Source organism: Schistocerca gregaria, chromosome 3 (genome assembly GCF_023897955.1).
Source record: "Schistocerca gregaria isolate iqSchGreg1 chromosome 3, iqSchGreg1.2, whole genome shotgun sequence".
NCBI lineage: Eukaryota > Metazoa > Arthropoda > Insecta > Orthoptera > Acrididae > Schistocerca > Schistocerca gregaria.
In genome coordinates, this window is record NC_064922.1 from 931,590,725 (window position 1) to 931,612,820 (window position 22,096).

At 44.7% G+C, this 22,096-nt stretch overlaps 1 protein-coding gene across 1 annotated transcript in view; it reads left to right on the top strand.

Annotated features, from left to right (window-relative positions):
- Positions 1–22,096, top strand: part of LOC126355819 (serine-enriched protein) — a 238,020-nt gene that overhangs the window by 140,448 nt on the left and 75,476 nt on the right. The window contains exon 3 of the mRNA XM_050006265.1: positions 21,761–21,896. Within this exon, the coding sequence (XP_049862222.1) occupies positions 21,761–21,896 (136 nt within the window). The remainder of the gene's footprint in view (positions 1–21,760; positions 21,897–22,096) is intronic.

A 22,096-nucleotide genomic window follows, 5' to 3' on the forward strand; every position in this document is an offset into this window, starting at 1 on the left:
AAGAATACTGAAGATAAGGTGGATAGATCACGTAACTAATGAGGAGGTATTGAATAGGATTGGGGAGAAGAGAAGTTTGTGGCACAACTTGACCAGAAGAAGGGATCGGTTGGTAGGAAATGTTTTGAGGCATCAAGGGATCACAAATTTAGCATTGGAGGGCAGCGTGGAGGGTAAAAATCGTAGAGGGAGACCGAGAGATGAGTACACTAAGCAGATTCAGAAGGATGTAGGTTGCAGTAGGTACTGGGAGATGAAGCAGCTTGCACAGGATAGAGTAGCATGGAGAGCTGCATCAAACCAGTCTCAGGACTGAAGACAACAACAACAACAACAACATATTACGACCTTTTGGAATGCGAAAATTTCTTCATCAAAGATCGACATGGGTCCGCAGACAGAGATCTTCCGAACCTCAGCTCGCTCTGATCATTCATGAGATCCAGAACTCCACAGAAATCGACGCCTACTTTGACGCCTAGCTCCTCGAGTTCAGGAAAGCATTTCAACAGCTCCCCACTACTGTTTGCTGAAAATAACACGTTTTAAACTACTATCCGAGCGGATTTGCTTCCGGATTCATGAGTTCGTTGCAGACAGAACTTAATACATCAGTCCCAGCGGAACAGAATCGACAGTTGTAGTGGAATAGCACAAGTATGTGTGACGAGATAGTTACTGAAACTTCCTGACAGATTAAAATAGTATGCCAGAGCGAGACTCGAACTTCGGACCTTTGCCTTCCTGCCGGCCAGTGCTCTACCGTCTGAGCTACCCAAGCACGACTCACAGCTTCAATTACACCAGTACCTCGTCTCATAGCTCCCAAACTTCACATCTCCTACATACATTGCAGAACTAGCGCTCCTGGAAGAAAGGCCGTTGCGGAGACATGGCTTAGTCACAGCCTACGGGGGATGTTTCCAGAATGAGATTTTCACTCTGCAGCGGAGTGTGCCCACGGAAGGCAAAGGTCCCGAGTTTGAGTCTCAGCCTGTCACACAGTTTTAATCTGCCAGGAAGTTTCATATCAGCGCACACTCCACTGCAGAGTGAAATCTCATTCAGAAGATCTTTACTATTTGTAAAACACTGACAGAAAAAAAAAAAGTATACCTGCAAAGACGACATCGATTTTGATCCAGTGATGGCATATGCCACCTGGGGGATAGTAGGTGGACTGGTAATGGTTTCAGCGTCGTACACCAACAGATAAGAGTAGTGGTATAGTTAACAGAGCGCCATCTGTGTATATATTTTGATAGGGAATGCCCACAGCCAAAAGGCACAGTACGGTGCAGTTGTGTGAAGCAAGCAGGCAACCATACCACGGAGGTACACTCATGTATCCTACATCCAAACTGAGAGAGTTTGAAAGGTGTCAAATTATGGCTTTCAGAGTGATGATATGGTCCTTTCGGAGAATCTCCATACAAGATCCATGCGCTGCGTCACTCGTGCAGCGATGCTGGTATCGAGAGTCACGTGTCACGTGAACATTCTCACATATGCAGGCGAGGTACTGGAGGTCCGAGCAGCACAGACGTCCGCCATGACAGTCGTATTGTAAGGGCAGCAGTGGCAGACCGTACAGGTACCACAGCACAAATAAGAGGGATTGAGATCCGAGACATGCCAACGCAAACTGTTGCGCACCAGTTATTGACAGTGGGAATACAGGCACGCACACCTCTAGCCCATCTTCCACTCACGCCACACCGTCGACGTCCACAGTTCGACTGGTGCCGTCATGGAGTACTTGGAAGGTAAAATGGTCTAGAAAAATTTCCGCTACCAGTCACAATAAAAGGTTATTTATCTGTCACAGGACCGGTTAAGGGCTTGCGCCCATCTTCATGTGTTTATACATTCATGTACATGTTTATATGCTGGAGATCACTGTATAAATACGAAAATATTATTTGCTGGTGACTAAACAGATACAACTGGGAAAATTGTAAGTGGCAAGGCAGCATTTGTCGAAAATATGTCTGTACTTACATAAAGCTGAAGCATTATTATTATAGTTACGTTGTGATGACCGTTTATATAGTGATCTCCAGCATGTAAACATGTACATGAATGTATAATCACCTGAAGATGGGCGCAAGCCCGTAACCGGTTGTGTGACAAATAAATAACCTTTTACTGTGACTGGTAGCGGAAATTTTTCTACACCCTATAGACCTACTTCCATCGCTGAAGACCACGGCGCGTCATTTTATCTTCCAAGTAATCCCATGACGGCACCTGAAGATGGGCGCAAGCCCGAAACCGGCCGTGTGACAAATAAATAACCTTTTATTGTTACTGGTGGCGAGAATTTTTCTACATCCTATAAAAGAAGAGTCATGGAGTTCAATAGCATCCACTATGCATAAAATTCATGGAAGTAGATTCTGCCTGTACGCAGTTGATGGTCGTTTGTGCGTATGATGCAGACGTGGTCAGCGCTGTCTCATGGAGTCCATTCGTCTAAGATACACTGGCGTTATCCTCGCCTTATGGTCTTGGGTGCGACAAGCCACAACTCTCGTTCTCTTTTAGTTTGTCTGGGAGGGGTGCTAACCAGCGCTCGGTACGTGCAGAATGTTGTTATATTCGTTATTTTGCCAGTCTTGCAACAGGAAGATGGTGTGTCGTTCCAACAGAATAACGCTCGTCCACGCGTTGCCCTTGAAAATCATTATATTCTGCAAGGCATGCCGCAACTTCCCTGTCCAGCATGATCTCTGGACTTGCCTCGAATCTAACATGTATGGGACACCATTTACAGAACTATGTAAACAGGTGGAGCATGCGTGGCGTAACGTATCCCAGGACAGTATTCACCATCTGTACAATTGCCTGGATACCAGAATCAGCGCCTACATCATTGCCGCCCGTGGAGCCCACAACACACACTAATTAGGGTGTTTCAGCATCAGTCATACCTGACACCTAAGAACCGCTTGTGCTATTGATTTATAAATTTAACCATTTTATGTACTCCATATGCACTGTTCCAACAATAAATCTTGAGGGAATTGGAAATGTCTAAGAGGGAGTACTAATTTTTTATCCGCCCGTGTGTATGTAAATCACCTTGTCGATAACGTAAATGTTCCATGAGGCTGCTCTCAGATTATGCGGTTGCTATAAGAATTGAGCAACGCCAGAATACTGCAACGAACTGCAGAATGACCTACAAATGATTGATCACTGGTTCCGGGATTAGCATCTGACCCTGAATTACCCGTAAATGGACGAAGAAATTCATAGTGCACAATCACACAGTTGCTGAAAAATCACTGGAAACAGTACCGATGGTCAAATATGCAGCAGTAACCATCTGAAGTTACGTAAAGTGGAGTGACCGTGCACAAAAAGCTGTAGGGAAACTGATGTCAGGCTAAAATGCATAGGAAGAATCTTAAAAAAGGTTTATCCATTCACGATGAAGTGGCTTACAAAATATTTGTTCGGACGATTCTTGAGTATTTCTTATCAGTATGAAACCCTTACCGGGCTTAATTGATAGAAGACACGGACACGTTCCAAAGCGGAGCGGCGCATTTCGTCACGGGATTGCTTCGCCGGCTAGAGAGCGTTACAGAAAGGTTCAGCTATACTTCAGTGAGAGACACTACAAGAGAACAGCTTTGGAGGGAATACGTTACGAGGAGAGTGTAGAAGTGCGTTACTTCCTCCCCCATGTGTCTCGCTAATTGACCACCATGGAGATATACTGACAATTATTTTTGTCAACCGCCATTCGTGAATGGAACAGGTAGTTGGACAGGAAGTACCTCAGCAAGACACCGTAAAGACTCTTGCGGTGTATAGATGTAGATGACGTTACTACACATGTAAAACTCTAGAGGTATTGTTACCAGCGTACAGTTTTGTCGCATTAAAACTGACATTATAATTCCTTAGGTTCACAGGAAACAAAGCATCCAGCCACGTTTTGCCAGTCTCGATAATCAATGTCTTTAACATTTTACGGCGGGACTGGCTTAATCTGCCGGAAGTGAATTCGCTTTCTGATGGGACCAGAAAAACGTTCATTACCAGTAAATCTCTCTCTCTGTTTCCTGATGACATTACCGTTATACAGGGTCCACTATTTTCGTGAATCGGCAGATTTATTTAAAAGTTGATTCTGTATCTTATCATATCTTATCTGTTTAGATACCGCTATTTCTTAGTCGCACACTTATGTTTGTCACTTGCATTTGGCTAAACGAGTTTGGACAACTGCCTGAAAACCTCACTCAAGCTTGCCGGTATACTACACAGTCGGTCATTAGTGCGATCCGCAGATTTGATTCCTCCCTCACAATTTCGCAAGCTATCGTGCTGCGTGTTAAGTTTACGAGCAGATATTCACCACTAAGAAATTACAATGGAAAATTAGGCTATTTTCTGTAAATGATGCCGAGATCTCGTAAGAGTATTGCGCATGATTTTATCTTCCGCCATGTCTCTCCATATTAATTCGTCCCGTCTCATTTCTGTTAGCTACTTCACTGGTTACAAAGCCATCGTCTTCTGGGTTGTCTAACGCGTTCTCTTAATAACTTGATTAGCCATAGAGCAAATTTATTCTTGGTTGTCCAGCATCTCTTCCGCTATCAGGTTTTATTTCCCGTCTTGCTCTCACCTTCCCTTCTATGCCGTTCCAGTCAGATTTTACATTCAATACGCTGCGGTGTTAGTTCCTTTTCTAGCTTATATTTATCGAAAATCAATCAGCAAATACTCTCCGAGGTTAGAAACGAGTGCAGGTCACTCTTATTTACAAAACGGGTAATAGATCAAATATTGATGACGTCCGTCTTTTGCAGGGTCTTACAGCCCACTCTAGGCTGAAATATTATAACGTACCTGGAGGAAAACATGTGTCTCTCAACGAAACAGCACGGGTTCAGGAATAACAGCACCTCGGCAAGAGTAGATGTTGATGGTTTAAAGTTTCTATGTTACGATCATATTGTCATGCGTGTGTGGATTTATCGATCTGTGGAATCCAGCGGACCGCCACCTGCTTCGAACAGCTCAAACACAGTTGACCTCCACTTGCACTTTCACCTTTATGCCTCGTTATATAACGGACGCTCTCGCCAAACCACCTACAGCATGCGAAACAAATAAACTGTGCTAATAAGATCGTTACCCGATTCCCAATCCCAGCACGTAGCTATGTCAAGAGACCACATTTTTCCATTAATGTTATCGGTAACAAAATGGAATGTATTTCTCCCGTTACCTTTGTTGAAAGCGTTTTCGTATCTCAGTCTATTATTTACACTAAAACGTCTACGACACGAACCGACGCCAGTGGAGTCAAGCTGTGAAATCAAACTGAATCTGTTCTATTTTAAATTGCATTCGCTCTATTTATTTAAAAATGTTTTGTTACTTCGAGACAATTAGGTAAAGATAACAGTTACCCTATCAAGCCATCTGTGAAAGTGTAATCGGTTTTCCAAAGCCTGAAATATTGTAAATAATATTAAAAGTAAAAGTACCGGTGGGAAGAAATTCCTGCCCCTGACTGATGGCACGAACATTCACTGCGCAAACTGTTCTGCAGACCACACCACTCAAGAAAACTACTTTTTCTATCTAGCACATGTGAACCGAAGAGGCAGAACACTTTTTCATGGTTGTGCAGAGCAGACGAACGCAGGATAGTGTTCACACCAATATTTCACGAAATTAGATTATCTCCGAAAAAGTGTTGATTGCCCTGTAGACGTTCTACGGTCCAACTGGCACCGTGCACCTAAAAAGTACCAGAAATAAAGAGAAGATTACCAGAAATAAAAAGGGTCCCAGTTGAATCATTACAAGTCAAAATAATAAAGGAGAGTTATCTAAGTTCTTATTTGAGGACGACAGGACAAAAAACACACTGAAAATGATAAACCCATCTTTACTGAAACTGTATTCTCAGACAACGTAGTTCGACGATGACCATGCTATTAGACCAGTAGTAAATGACAGGTCATCTCTAAATTTTCGCCAGCCACGGTGGTCTTGCGGTTCTAGGAGCGCAGTCCGGAGCCGTGCGACTGCTACGGTCGCCGGTTCGAATCCTGCCTCGGGCATGGATGTGTGTGAAGTCCTTAGGTTAGTTAGGTTTAAGTAGTTCTATGTTCTAGGGGACTGATGACCACAGCAGTTGAGTCCCATAGTGCTCAGAGCCATCTGAACCAGTTTTTATCTAAATTTTAAAATAAGAAAAGGGAGCAACAAGACATTCCAAGCAGCGTATACCCTCCAGGAATCCTCCGATGTTAGGAATTACTGTGACTCTGTTGCATTTGTAACGAAATTTAACTCCCGGAAGGGGCAATGCTCTTGTCGTTTGATATCATAAACATTAATACAAATATACCTACTAATATCCTCAATTTTTGTAGCCCTGTCCTCGTCAGTTGCGTGTAATATTACGGTATATTGATAATTTTTTACTTTGTAGACCGTCTGTACAGTGACCAAAATGTAAATTAGATAGCAAATATATGTACATTTTCCAGGCCACTGAAGGCGCCTTGTAGAACATAAAGGCGAAACGCGTATGCCGCTAAAAATTGTGTTTTATTCAGTTGATGTCAGGCGGTCCATAAAGTAAAAATTATCAATATACCGTAATACCTATTAATGTTTCTTTTTGAATGATTACGGAAAATTATTAAAGTACGAGAAGAGTAGGAGATGAGAACCTACGGAGTTAATAGAATTTCTCGAGTTAGCGCTTTCTTTTGTCTGCTTTCGGTTTAACAACTGTATATATGAGAGCAGAGATGGATTAACAGTAGGCAAAATTTCTCAACATGAATAGCAGAGGATTTTATAAATGACCTAGAGATTTGGTTCTTTTAAGTAAGCCAGAAAGTACATTAGAAAATCGTGTATTATAAGAGATCTGTCGGTAACATAATTTTATTGTACAGAGGTAATGCTGATAAAATATAAGAAGCCACTATGAAGATGGAGACCACACCCAGTAAAATTAACTTCACAGTAGACCTAAAAAAAATGGAAGCGCAACCATTCTGGAAAGAGTGACAGGAGAAACAAAGCAGTCAACTTAGGAAAGCAAAAAACGCATATGTGATCATAAATAATCTGCCTCAAAAGTATTATTGTGCCTTATTAAGGTCTATGATACACAGACTTATAATATTACTTTTGGATCAGGATGAGGTTGAGAAAGCACACAAAATAAATGTGCAAATAGGTCGCACAAATGGATACAGGAAAAATGACATTATAAAAATGTATGAGGAAATTAAATTCAGGAAAAGTAGTCGACTAGGATTGTATCAGAATAATAATAGATATAACATTTAGTGGTTCGGTTTCAGAAAGCATTGGACACAGCTTCAAGAAAGCTAATGTCAGTTTCCAGACCAGATGGAGCCTGGGAAATACGACACCACAAAACTGGAAAGGCGCGATGTATACAGTAACTCAGGAGTGTACAACTAAGCTGCAACAGGAGCGAAATATTTTATTCAGAACAAACAGGGAGCGAATTCATGGAAAGGTTTAGGGAGCATTACTATGATTTGAACGGAAGCGCAGTGACGGCGCACTTAAAAACGCAGAAGTATTAGGTCAGATGAGTGAAACCATGGAAATGCTGCACAGGGCCCCAAAGGGAATGACTAAAGCGCACTGGAAGACCTAAAAATTTTTATCCACGAAAACAGGGCTTCACAAAAAGTTTTGAACGAGTGAAGCGAATTTAGCCTCAACTGGTTTTTTGAGAACTTTCTAGAACTACTGGTGTGATGTGTGCTGATCGTAGCCTGCTCTCCCACTATTTACTGAGCCACACATCACCCCGCCTCGGCTATACCGCAAAGAGCCCCCTGTTTGTGCCACAAACGGCCTTCTACTGGGAGCAAATTTACTATTTCTTCCGCAACATCGAGCTGTCCTCCAAAATAATCAGATTGTTTTGTTCTTTACAAGTTTTGCGAATTTACGCACTTTTATATATTGTTTGGCTATGCGTTAGACTATAGAGCACCGTTCTTTATTTATCGGGTATGCGTAATTTTATAATGAAGAGGGGCTCAGGCAACAGACTTGATGATTGACTGATTTGGCTGGTGTCTCGCGAAAGCCGCCAAACGCCGACTTCACACAACACACTGTTGTCGGGCTGGTTGCCGGCTCAGCCCCTGCGACTACACGACGCTCCGGCTCAGCCAATTGCAGCTCGACCTGCAGAGGGCTTTCGCGTACACCCGAACAAAGCACAGAGGGCGCGTGAATCTCAAGAGAGGTCGCTCCTGCCATGAATCTTTTGCTGCATCTTCCAATGTCACGCGGAGCGAATCAAGAGGAAGTGGACCTCCACCGTGCGGGTATTTAGCGTCGCACCTGCGCCGATAACTGGAGTTATGATGCAGCCAGCGAAGAGGAGAAGTCTGCGCTCCGACTGCAAGCTGCCTTCGCCACCACGGGACCTCAGCGATGTTCTCGCGGTCCTGCTGATATTCTGTCAGACTCATTTGGCAAGACGGTAGAAACTCTGAACTCGTACAGATTGTAACTACGTGTCAGTGTGTGCCAATGTGGCTCTGCTCAGAAAGGGCAAGGATTTAAACATTTGGTAGGCGAATTGGTGGAGAGAGAACTCTGTTGAAGATTTCATTGTGTTGTTTCCTCCACCAAGACTCATGTTCCATGTACCTAAGTTTAATTGTTGACTTATTTTGCTGTTGGGAACCAGTTACGACGATGGTTACCTGTTTGTGACGGTCGACGAAGACCATTTGTGTTGAATTCATTGCGTTCTTAAATATAGAGGATGAATACATGCTCAAGAAGTGTTCAAGGTGCAAGATACTTCACTGGCCTTGTAACATCAACCAAAGTGGCCTTGCTCTGCTGGTACCGCGAGCACCTGAAAGCAAAGAGAAACTACAGCTCCTACTTTTCCCGAGTACATGCTGCTCTACTGTATTGTTAAATCGTGATGGCTTCGGTAAAATATTCACTCAAATCTACAGACGGGGACTGTTGAGCAAGGAAAACGAAACTGGCGTTCTACAGCGAGTGGCTGCGTGAGGAAGTGATCGCCGACAATGCATGGCAACGGCTTCTACTTAGCGCCGATTTGCAATAAACAATTTTGTGTCCATTACTTCCTCTTGATATTTACACGGTGCCCAATTAACCCCGTAATAATACGTGGTCATAACAAATGATTCAAGTGGCTCTGAGCACTATGGGACTTGAGTTCTGAGGTGATTAGTCCCCTAGAACTTAGAACTACTTAAAACTAACTAACCTAAAGACAACACACACAGCCATGCCCCAGGCCGTAGCAGTCGCGCGGCTCCAGACTGTAGCGTCTAGAACCGCTCGGCCACTCCGGCCGGGTGGCCATAACAATCTGGTCTTCCAGTTAGGTACAATGTGCCGCTAGCATTCACTATTTCTGAGCCCTTCTGTCAGACTCTGCTGCACAAGTGCTCGCGAGCAGCGACAATGTTCCCTACTTGAAACATACGCTTTGACTGTTCACAATAGCGAATCACCAGTCAAAACCAGCATGTTTACTACATGTCATTAAACAAATCTTTTTCAGATACCGCATTTAAATTGCATAATCATATTGATTAATAAGAAAATATTTAGAAAATTGTGACAAAATATATTACATAAAAAATAACTCCATTACTCAAAAGTACAACATTAATAGTGCGAAAATTCCTTACGTTAGACACTGTTTTGGTTTGTTACGTACTGAATTACTCTTCCAGCATCCTCATGTAAATTTTCTATCTCTTCATCTGCTGTTTGCGACTTTGGCAAGTATTCCTGAAATATTTCTGTCGGTGTTGGTTTGCTGTCACTTCTGATGAGAACAATCTTATCACTGATCTGTTCGCAATAACTTACTCTCTACCTTACATTCCTATTCAAAACGAGTCCCTGTCCCGTTATAGCATTTTTTGCTCCTGTGGACTTTACCCTATACTCGTCTGACTCACTTCACTGACTCCTGCTGTATCCCAACTGAACCTTAACATTTCTCTTTCTAGATTTTCTAGCTTCCTTACCGCGTTCAGATTCCTTATATTCCACGCACCGGTTGGTAGAACGTTACCCCTTCGTTGGTTATTCAAACTTTTCTCGTGGTCACCTTTCCCCGTGGCAGACCCCATCCGATGAACGGAATGATGGAGTAGTCATGAAGACTTGTGAACGGAGAGATCATCATGATTCTTCTTCAATTACAGGCCACATGTCCTGTGGCTGCAGATTATGTGTGTATAATGCAATGCTTTTCATTGCCCTTTAAACCCTCATGTTGCCGATCATTGTTCGTTTTTCGGCCTTTCAGGCGTAGTTTCTCACCCCAAGATCAAGAGTGGCCCTCTGTCCTCTTTGATAATGCCACTGACAGAACGAAGGTGACTTCTCATGTCGGAAGTCCTCGGGTGTCATTGCTGATGATTTTTATTCAGAATTTAAGCAGTGGAGAGGTTCTGACTCGGAACCGAGGATGTTTGATTATTAGTCAAAGATGTATGTATTTATGTTAACCGCGGACCTAGAAACGACGGAGAGGCTCCGTCCCCGCGACAGCCGCACCCCACGACGACTACCGCAGTTCACTTCACCCCTCCACCGCCTCGCACCGAACCTAGGGCTATTGTGCCGCTCGGCCCCGGTGGACCTCCCCCTCCCCTCCCCTCCCCTCCCCTCCCCAGGGAACGTCTCACACCAGACGAGTGTAACCCCTATGTTTACGTGGTAGAGTAATGGTGGCGTACGCGTTCGTGGAGAACTTGTTTGCGCAGCAATCGCCGACATAGTGTAACTGAGGCGGGGTAAGGGAAACCAGCCCGCATTCGCCGAGGCAGATGGAAAACCGCCTAAAAACCATTCACAGACTGGCCGGCTCACCGGACCTCGGCACAAGTCCACGGAGCGGATTCGTGCCGGGGACCAGGCGCTCCTTCCCGCTGCGGAAAGGCATGCGTCAGACCGCTCGACAAACCGGGCCGCTTAGTCAAAGATACTATCCTTACGCTATAGATGTAATTCTCGAAGTAGAGATTCAAAAGAGGTTATTCACGAAAATAATAATGTATTAGATTTTGTGACATTTGTGGTCTTAAAGGAAAGCCTGCGACATAGCAGAATGGAAGAAGACGATTGAATTATTGATTTGAATAGAGATGAAAACGAACACAGCTTAATGATGTACGGGGTGTCCCAGAAATGTTGTGACATCCAACGACGCTACGGGCGCCGACACCCACCACTAGGTCACGCTTTCGGCAGCATATGTGACTCTACGCTGACGGACCTTAGGCGGTGGTCTCGCAGTGTTGTTGGTTAATCAGTGATTGCGACTGATCGCCACCGTGGGGAAGATGGAATTTGCTGCTGTGTAGGAAGGCTCTATCTCCACCGAATAAGACGCTTTGTTGAAGCGATGCCCTGTTGCCTTGATTGGTGTCGGTTTCGGGCAAGGGCTTCGACGTGCATTTTATTTTTCTCCTGTATACCGTAAATCACCGGAGATTTCAGAGGATTCCAAGAGAAAAATAAATTGTTGGCAATAACCCAAGTGCGTCATTCACCAAAGCAACAGAGCACAGCGTTCATAGGAAACAAAGCTTGTCTTAGCAGCATCTAGCTCTATCATCTTCAATGGTGGCAGTGCAAATCAGTCGCGACCACTGAGTAACGTTCCGCCTAAGGTCCGTCAGCTATACAAAGTCCCGTTTGCTGCTGAAGGGGCGATCTAGTGGGAAGTGCCGGCGCCTGGAACTTCGACTTTATGTAGCGTCTTTGGGTGACGTTTCTTGAGACGGCTTTGAATCCTCTATCCGATCCCCATTACCCTTTCTACAACTCTTCTAAGTTCGTCGCAACATTTCTGGGACACCCTACATAATAAGTAAAGCAAACCAGCACTTGTAAAACTGGAAACTCTTGAAATATGGCTCCATATTAAGAATGTTACGCGTATTTATGATTTTTATCTCTGTTGGCCAAATAGTACGTCGAATAAGTAGTGAAAGAAATTAAAGGGGACTAAAGGTGCAAGAAATATCTGAATTGCGAACACCTTAATCCTTATAACCAAAATACACTGTTCTCTGGAATATACAGAAGATTTAACACAGGACTGAGATAACGATAAGGAAAAAGAGTACGAAAGTAATGAAGAGGAGAAGAAAGGAGATTATTATTTAACTAAATATGAAACATGGGGACATCACACTGAAAGTAAGGAAAAGATTCTGCAGTGGTCAAATCAAAACTGCCGCGCAAGGAAAATGACAAAAACAGTATGGTAATGCCAAAAAAGTTTTTTTCATTAGAAGTTATTGAAGTTTGGCAATTCTAAGACAGAATTGCTGGAACAGTGATTTAATGTATTATAGGGATCCACAAAGATGAAACAGAATAATTTAATAATTCAACTGTAGGCCAACTCCACGAAACCGATTCAACGTCCACGCCTGCTGTGCAATAAACCACAGGATCAGGGTGCAGTCACTCTTGTTCGTTACTTCCTTTTTACGATAATTGCATTTCTCAGAAAAGAGCGGCATCCTACCCAGGCTTTCCAAAAGTGTATTTCCGCCAGGTCTTGGAAAAAACCTTCCGTCATGGGAAAATCGCTCTCCTTAAGGCAGCGCAATAGGCCCCGACCACAACACGTTTGGAAGGATTATGGAAACACACAAACCACTCACCTCAGGTTCTGTAAATCGAAACCGGAATGTTATGTTGTAAACCAATAACAAGAAGCAGAAAGAATTTCAATAAAAAAAGAAGCAGAAGAATTTTCGTAAGATTCTACAAATGATAAGTATATTTCATCTCCTTTGGTATAAAGTGTCTTGGAAATGTATGCAAAGTTGCAAACGATTTGATGCATGAAACCTAGATCTCCTGTTATATACAGAGTGATTTTGCTGAAAACGAGCAAACTGTAGTTAACGATCACGGAAAGAATAAGCATAAGAAAAGATCATATGGACGCATGGCCGCGAATGCGTTTCGACGGAGGTACGTGGTACAGCCACCTGAAGGTTGAGATGAAAGATCTTTGGCAGTTGCCCTGATATCTACACCAGGTAGGTAGACCGCCGCCACGGGAAAAGTCAGAAGAACGTTCTTCATCTGTTCTCTGACCAAAAGGTTTTTCTGTGACTTGCCCAAATTTTGCCTAAGTGGAAAGTTAATTGAGTCCTCTACAATACTCTTGAGTTTGTTACCGACCATTATTCCAGTTGGAGTTAAGCCTGTTCTTTCATGCGAGATGGAGTTCATGATTTCTTCTATTTCAGACACATATTTTCTGGACGTCCTATAGTTACTGTGAAAGTATGTCCTGGGATACTTACACAATTCACGCATACAGCGTTCTGATGGGCCACTTTTTGGGAGATATGCCGATATATGAGTAACCTCCACACCTTTTTCCTTTCCCTAATTCCACATTTTAGGTATAAACTGAAGTCTGTTGTCAGATAACATGCCTACAGTTTTCCAATACGCTTAAAGTAATCGTCTACCAGTTTACAAAATACTACTTTATCTGTGGCTCTTCGTAAAGTATTTGGTTTCATAAATATGGAATATCACTAATATGTATGCGTAATAACTGGTTGTCTTGGGTAGCATATCGTAAATGTCTGTAGCTAGGATTTCTAGATTATTCTTAGGTTGTATGCTTAGCATTAGAGACCGACTGGCCTCGTTTGCCGCACTTACTTTTTGACACCTGTCACAGGCTCGCACTCCCTCAGTTACGTTCCTAGTCACATTAACAAATGTTACCGACTCATATCTACACAATTTTCGGCCCATAGTGGCTTAGCCGAAAGGTAAATATCGGTCATTTCAGATATATATTGGGTTGGCCAATATATTCGCTATTCTTCCTTACTTTCGTACTTCCACAAATACAGTACGCCATGATACATTTTGCAATACTTTCTTAACTTATCACCTTCTTCGTCCTTCGCACCGAACTTAGTTTTCACTAATTTCAGACACTCATCCTCAGACAGAAACTGACACATGCTCCTACATACGTTTTATATCTTCCTTTTGCCAGCACCTTTCTTGAAGTACATCATTTTCAACATTACATCTGAATTTTTCTTATTGGTTGATCCTCCTGGATCAAATGGCCTAGACAAAGTGTCCCCTACATGGTTGTCTACGCCTCTTACGTAACAAATTTCGTAATCAGACATCTGTATAAACAAAGCCTACCTCGTCAGTCTGTCATGCAATAGACGACAATTCCGTAAAAATGTTTGTGCTTTGTGATCGGCATGCACTACTACCTTATGCTCCCATAAGAAAACCATTGAATTTCTGAAAACCCCACACGATAGCTAAAGCTTCTTTTTCCAATACGGTACAGTGTCGTTCGTATTCCGTTAGAGTCCTACTCGCTAACGCTAAAGAGTGACAGTCTTTGCTTCCCTCTACTCCTCTCTCTCGAAAAATGTGAACCGCGATACCGTAGTCAAATGAATCTGTACCCATGTAAAATGTCAAAGAAAAATCTGGGTGGTGCAAAATTCGGTTTTTTGTAGGTCCTTGTTAAACCTGTCTAAAGGTATTTGACACTTTTTCATCCAAACAAATGCACTATTTTTCTTCAATAAGGGTTTGGTATTAGGTCCTTTACTCTTCTTGATATACACTCCTGGAAATGGAAAAAAGAACACATTGACACCGGTGTGTCAGACCCACCATACTTGCTCCGGACACTGCGAGAGGGCTGTACAAGCAATGATCACACGCACGGCACAGCGGACACACCAGGAACCGCGGTGTTGGCCGTCGAATGGCGCTAGCTGCGCAGCATTTGTGCACCGCCGCCGTCAGTGTCAGCCAGTTTGCCGTGGCATACGGAGCTCCATCGCAGCCTTTAACACTGGTAGCATGCCGCGACAGCGTGGACGTGAACCGTATGTGCAGTAGACGGACTTTGAGCGAGGGCGTATAGTGGGCATGCGGGAGGCCGGGTGGACGTACCGCCGAATTGCTCAACACGTGGGGCGTGAGGTCTCCACAGTACATCGATGTTGTCGCCAGTGGTCGGCGGAAGGTGCACGTGCCCGTCGACCTGGGACCGGACCGCAGCAACGCACGGATGCACGCCAAGACCGTAGGATCCTACGCAGTGCCGTAGGGGACCGCACCGCCACTTTCCAACAAATTAGGGACACTGTTGCTCTTGGGGTATCGGCGAGGACCATTCGCAACCGTCTCCATGAAGCTGGGCTACGGTCACGCACACCGTTAGGCCGTCTTCCGCTCACGCCCCAACATCGTGCAGCCCGCCTCCAGTGGTGTCGCGACAGGCGTGAATGGAGGGACGAATGGAGACGTGTCGTCTTCAGCGATGAGAGTCGCTTCTGCCTTGGTGCCAATGATGGTCGTATGCGTGTTTGGCGCCGTGCAGGTGAGCGCCACAATCAGGATTGCATACGACCGAGGCACACAGGGCCAACACCCGGCATCATGGTGTGGGGAGCGTACACTAGCCGTACACCTCTGGTGATCGTCGAGGGGACACTGAATAGTGCACGGTACATCCAAACCGTCATCGAACCCATCGTTCTACCATTCCTAGACCGGCAAGGGAACTTGCTGTTCCAACAGGACAATGCACGTCCGCATGTATCCCGTGCCACTCAACGTGCTCTAGAAGGTGTAAGTCAACTACCCTGGCCAGCGAGATCTCCGGATCTGTCCCCCATTGAGCATGTTTGGGACTGGATGAAGCGTCGTCTCACGCGGTCTGCACGTCCAGCACGAACGCTGGTCCAACTGAGGCGCCAGGTGGAAATGGCATGGCAAGCCGTTCCACAGGACTACATCCAGCATCTCTACGATCGTCTCCATGGGAGAATAGCAGCCTGCATTGCTGCGAAAGGTGGATATACACTGTACTAGTGCCGACATTGTGCATGCTCTGTTGCCTGTGTCTATGTGCCTGTGGATCTGTCAGTGTGATCATGTGATGTATCTGACCCCAGGAATGTGTCAATAAAGTTTCCCCTTCCTGGGACAATGAATTCACGGCATTCTTATTTCAGTTTCCAGGAGTGTAGCTTACTATGCCTACTTTCATTCACTGATTTCGTGCGGCATCCTATTCTGGGTTAATTCATCGTTGAGTAGAAAAGTATTCATTGCTCAAAAACGTGTAATCAGAATAATTGCTGGAGCCCACCCACGGTCATCTTGCAGACATCTATTTAAGGATCTAGGGATCCTCACAGTAACCTCACAGTATATACATTCACTTATGAAATCTGTTGTTAATAATACAATCAAGTTCAAAAGTAATAGCAGTGTGCATAGCAATAACACCAGGAGAAAGGATGATCTTCACTATGCAGGGTTAAATCTGACTTTGGCACAGAAAGGGGTAAATTATGCTGCCACAAAAGTCTTTGGTCACCTACCAAACAGCATCAAAAGACTGACAGATAGCCAACTAACATTTAAAAATAAATTAAAAGAATTTCTAGATGACAACGCCTTCTACTCATTGGCTGAAGTTTTATGTATAAATTAAGAGAAAAAAACAATAACAACTTAAACATTAGTGTCATGCAATACTTTGTGTAATGTAATATCTTGTACAGACATCTTTTATTTACCTGACGCTTTCCACATCGTTACGAAGTGTCGTATTCATGATCTATGAAACAAGTATTAATCTAATCTAATCTAATCTAATCCTTCAAAGCTGACACACTGTAGCAAATGAAAACTGTGTTTCGGACCGCTACTCGACAGGATCTTGCCTTCGAGGGCAATGGTCTTACCGACTGAGTTACTCAGCCATGGATAGTGCTCTAAGCTCACGTAGCTAATTACAGCTATGTCTCTCTCTTGTACTTTCCAATTTAGTGTACGCTAGGTTGTGAGGCGTGAGTCATGCCTGAGTAGCTCAGTCAGTGGGAACATTGGCCTCGAACTGCTTGGTTCTGGGTTCCAGTCGCGCTCGGGAACGCAGCTTTAATCCGTCAGGAATTTCCAAAACGGTGCAGATATCGCTGAAGAACGAGACAGTCGTCCAGTGTTAGAGGATACGATGCATAGGGACACTCCGCACCCTACTCTGCACTCCCGAAGCACTTCCCCCGACTCATTTCAGCCACTTGAAGATACTTGCACTTCGTACACGCTACGTGCGAATGCTATGTCTAAGTGATGTACTTCCTGTTTGGTTATCAGGTTTCGTGGGACTATGCGCACCAATTCCACTTGGTCGTTTAATGAGACAGTACGAGGAGCGGTCAAAAAGTTTCTAGCCTGAGATAGTTACCGTAATGACTCACACAAACAACAGCACCTAGTTTTTTGGTGACCCTTTTTGGGCATTCAAGTGAAATTTCGCGGCTCCAACTTCATTAGTTTTGCCGCCAGGATGCGTTGTAAATTGCAGTGTAAGCAAAATGGCGAATATCGAGAGAATCAAGAACAGTGCTGTGATTCAATATCTTCATTTTAGGGAATTACATCCAACGAAATAGAGGAGTAAATGGTGAATACGCTTATGGAGAGTGTTCTGTGTTATGAAACAATGACATACGGGGTGACCGGCTTCACACGTGGAAGAACGAGTGGAAGATGCGCCAATTAGCGGAAGTCCTGTCACCGTTGCCACTGATGAAGCGGTGACCGCAGTTCACGATAAGATTTTGCTGGATCGTTGAACAACGTTTCAGCACATTAGAACCACGTTTATAATGTCTCATTGACGTGCTCATGACACTGTTGGGCATATTTTGGGAATGTGAAAGCTTAATCTCGGTGGGTCCCGAAAGAATTGAATGCAGATCAGAGACGGGAGTGTGTGCAGTGTTGCGAAGAAGTCATCGGCCAATTTGAAGAAGATAAAGACGGCGTTTATGCAAAGTATGTGACAATGGACGGAACGTGGGTTCACCACTTTGATATTGAGACAAAACAACAGTGACAGCAATGGAAATATTCTCCATCCATTGCACCAAAAATATTCCGGGTGGAAAAATCAGACGGTAAGGAGATGGCATCGGTCTTCTAGGATGGAGAAAGGTTAAGTATGGTGGATTAATTCCAAAAGGGCGTAGCTATCAGCGAGTCATACTATTGCATCCTTGTGAGCCGTTTGAGAGAAGAGATAAAGAAAACAAGACGCGAAAAATTGGCGCGTTGAGTTATTTTGCACCAGGACAACACATCGGCGCACAAAGTCCTCGCAACACTGGAAACTGCGTGACTGAGGGTTCTGATTGTTTCGTCATCCGCCATCTTCTCCAGATTTTGCTCCATCAGACTTTTTTCTTATTCAAAACCTAAAAAAAGGACCGTAAAGGATGACGATTTGACAATGATGATGCAATGACTGATGCTGTGAACGCTTGGATGGACTCCGAAGACCATTTTGATGCGCCAGCACAGCATGGAATTCAACTTCTACACAACGACACAAGCTCAGCACAGCATGGAATTCAACTTCTACACGACACAAGCTCAGCACAATAGGCTGTGGGGTTGTAGGACTGGACCAAGTGACACATCAGACAATCACCATCAACAGTTGCACTGAACATTTATTTGGCACATTTAAACAAGACAAATAACAAATAAAACCATCAATACATTTTTAAAATTACCATTTAGGTGCGAGCAAGTTACTTCAAAATTTAAACATTCATAAACCGCGGCACTTATGGCCTATTACACATTTAGTGTAATGAGCTACAAATTATTTACTCAAAAACTATGATCAACCTGAAGAATAATTTACTAAAATTTGACGAGGAAATGTAGTCTTTCGTTACTGCAGTGATTGGTATTACCAAAAGTACTTCAGAGTACAGGCAACAACAAAACCAGATACCATGGCACACAACGACGTTACTAAAATGGCAGGCACCCTACAATGTAGGATATAAAATGTCATGTGAGAAAGCAACCTCGTGGGATTCAACAATCTACGCCCAGAAGCGGACGCCCACCCACTCAGCTGTTTCCAATACCGGCTCTGCATGGACCCCCAAACGGGAGCAGTAACGGTCACGAATAGGCACGAAAAATTCCAGAACTAGTGGGTGTCTACAACAGACTGACATCTGCCTTAAGTATGTAAAAACACAACAATTCATTACAGCACATCATGTGTAGAATTAATCAACCTATTAATGAACATGAGGTAAGCAGTACAAATCTATTGTGTGTGTAAGGCCAATTATACATTAAGCCCTGAGCGTACTAGATACACGGCCAGCCGGCACGGGTGGGCAAAGCTCTCACTAGAACCTTGCGTACTAAGTAAGTTAAATTAACCCATTCGAGGACAGACTCAGTAGGAGCAGCAACGGCCGGCCAAGAAAATGAAGTCAACAGCACAGAACTCAATAGTCGATTCCGGCCACAATTTACAGCACAAACAAGGCCCTCACCCTCTTACTTGTCTGACGAAGCCAGCAACCGCAGATCCCGGTGCCAGGAGACACGCAGGAAGCGAAATACACCAACGGCTTCCCAGTAACGTGACTGCTTCCACGCCGGCGGTATTTGCTACGGCGCCGTCACCCGGGTAAACAGCCCCGTTTTTAGATGTGCTCTTCCTGCTGCCTCGCACGGCGCCTGTACTGTCCGCCAGACCTGGCAAACGACGTTACTGCTAGGCGTCCCAAAGCAAAATCCTCCCTCGCTACTTTCTAGAGCTTACCCCTCGCTCCCCGGTCGGACCGGTAGGTGGGGCAACAGCGCGCTCTGTGCACAGTCCCGGAAAGATGACCCATGCCGTCGGTGGGAATATCGCTGATCGAACCACGCGGCTCACTTCTATTTGAATGGTTTGCAGAAATTATCTGAGCATGCCCGCATGTGTATTACTGTTCACGGGTATTACAGTGAAAAATAAATTGGTATTATGAAATCTCTGTCATTCTTTATTTGTCAGGCTAAAAACTTTTCGACTCCCCTCCCCTTCGTACGTAGTTCACAGAATGCTAAGTATAAGATTTAAATAAAAGAAAAATTAACATTATTAGAATAGTTGGCCATTAAAATTGCTAGACCACGAAGATGATGTCCTACAGACGCGAAATTTAACCGACGGGAAGAAGATGCTGTCATATGCAAATGATTAGCTCTTCAGAGCATTCACAGAAGGTTGGCGCATGTGGCGACACCTACAATGTGCTGACATGAGGAAAGTTTCCAACCGATTTCTCATACACAAACAGCAGTTGACCGGCGTTGCCCGGTGAAACGTTGTTGTGATGCCTCGTGTAAGGAGGGGAAATGCGCACCATCACGTTTCCCACTTTGATGAAGGTCGGATCGTGGCCTATCGCAATTGCGGTTTAAAGTATCGCGACACTGCTGCTCGCGATGGTCGAGATCAAATGACTGTTAGCAGAATGTGGAATCTGTGGGTTCAGGAGGGTAATACGGAACGCCGTGCTGGAATCCCAAAGGCCTCATATCACTAGCAGTCGAGATGACAGGCATCTTATCCGCATGGCTGTAAAGCATTGTGCAGCCACGTCTTGATCCCTGAGTCAACAGATGGGGACGTTAGCAAGACAACAACCACCTGAACGAACAGTTCGACGACATCTGCAGCAGCAAGGACTATCAGCTCGTAGGCCGTGGCTGCGGTTACCCTTAACGCTGCATCACAGACAGGAGCGCCTGCGATGGTGTACTCAACGACGTACCTGGGTGCACGAATGGCAAAACGTCATTTTTACGGATGATTACACCATTGCGTCCCCGTTTGGCGACATCGAGGTGAAAGCACATTGGAAGCGTGTATTCGTCATCGCCATACTGGAGTATCACCCGGCGTGATGGAATGCGGTGCCATTGATTACACGTCTGGGTCACCACTTGTTCGCATTGACGGCACTTTGAACACTGGACGATACATTTCACACGTGTTACGACCCGTGGTTCTACCCTTCATTCGATCCCTGCGAAACCCTACATTTCAGCAGGATAATCCACGACCGTGTGTTGCAGTTGCTGTACGGGCCTTTCTGGATACAGAAAATGTACGACTGCTGCCCTGGCCAGCACATTCTCCAGATCTCTCAACAATTGAAAACGTCTGCTCAATGGTGGCCGAGCAACTGGCTCGTCACAAAACGCCAGTGACTACTCTTGTTGGACTGCGGTATCGTGTTGAAGCTGCATGGGCAGCTGTACCTGTACACGCCATCCAAGCTCTGTTTGACTCAATGCCCAGGCGTATCAAGCCGTTGTTGCGACCAGATGTGGTTGTTCTGGGTACTGACTTCTCAGCATCTATGCACCCAAATTGCGTGAAAATGTAATCACGTGTCAGTTGTAGTATAAAATATTTGACCAATGAATACCCGTTTATCATCTGCATCTGCATTTCTTCTTGGTGTAGCAATTTTAATGGCCAGTAGTGTAATAACTAGACTTTATTCCTGACCGACTGTTTGGGCATTAATCGTTATTTTCAAGTACGTGTAGGCGGATGTGACAACCGTATTACGTTGTTAGTGAACTGTCTTATATATTAATTACTGTGCAGACTAGCTTGATGGTTCTACTCGTAAGAGTGAACCTGTCAACCTACTGTTCCTAACCAATAGGTTAGACTCAGTAATGCCTCACACATGAAAGAATAAATAGCCCCCCGTTCAGCAGCTCAGACGTTCCACGTGCTGCTGACAGTGAATTCTGGCTCAAGCAAGCTGTTCTTGCGTTTCAGAGTGTTCCACAAGATGCTGTACCAGGCGCCGAGCCCGCAGCGCAAGAAGGAGCAGGCGCCCAAGGAGAACAAGTTGCGGCTCTTCCTCAAGCGCAGCAGTGAGCCACTGCTCAACCTGCAGAACGCCGCGCAACAGGTACGCCAGCGACTTCTGCCCGCTCAACAGGTGACCCCCGGTGCTCACTCAAGCACGATACGCCACTCCGCCACACCTCTCGTGCTGTCAGCTACGCCCGCTCCTCAACCCATTCATACGTTCGCCACACATTCTACGACTACCATTCTCACCGACGATGCCGCCTGTCAGCACCATCCCCATTTCTGAACAAACCCCTT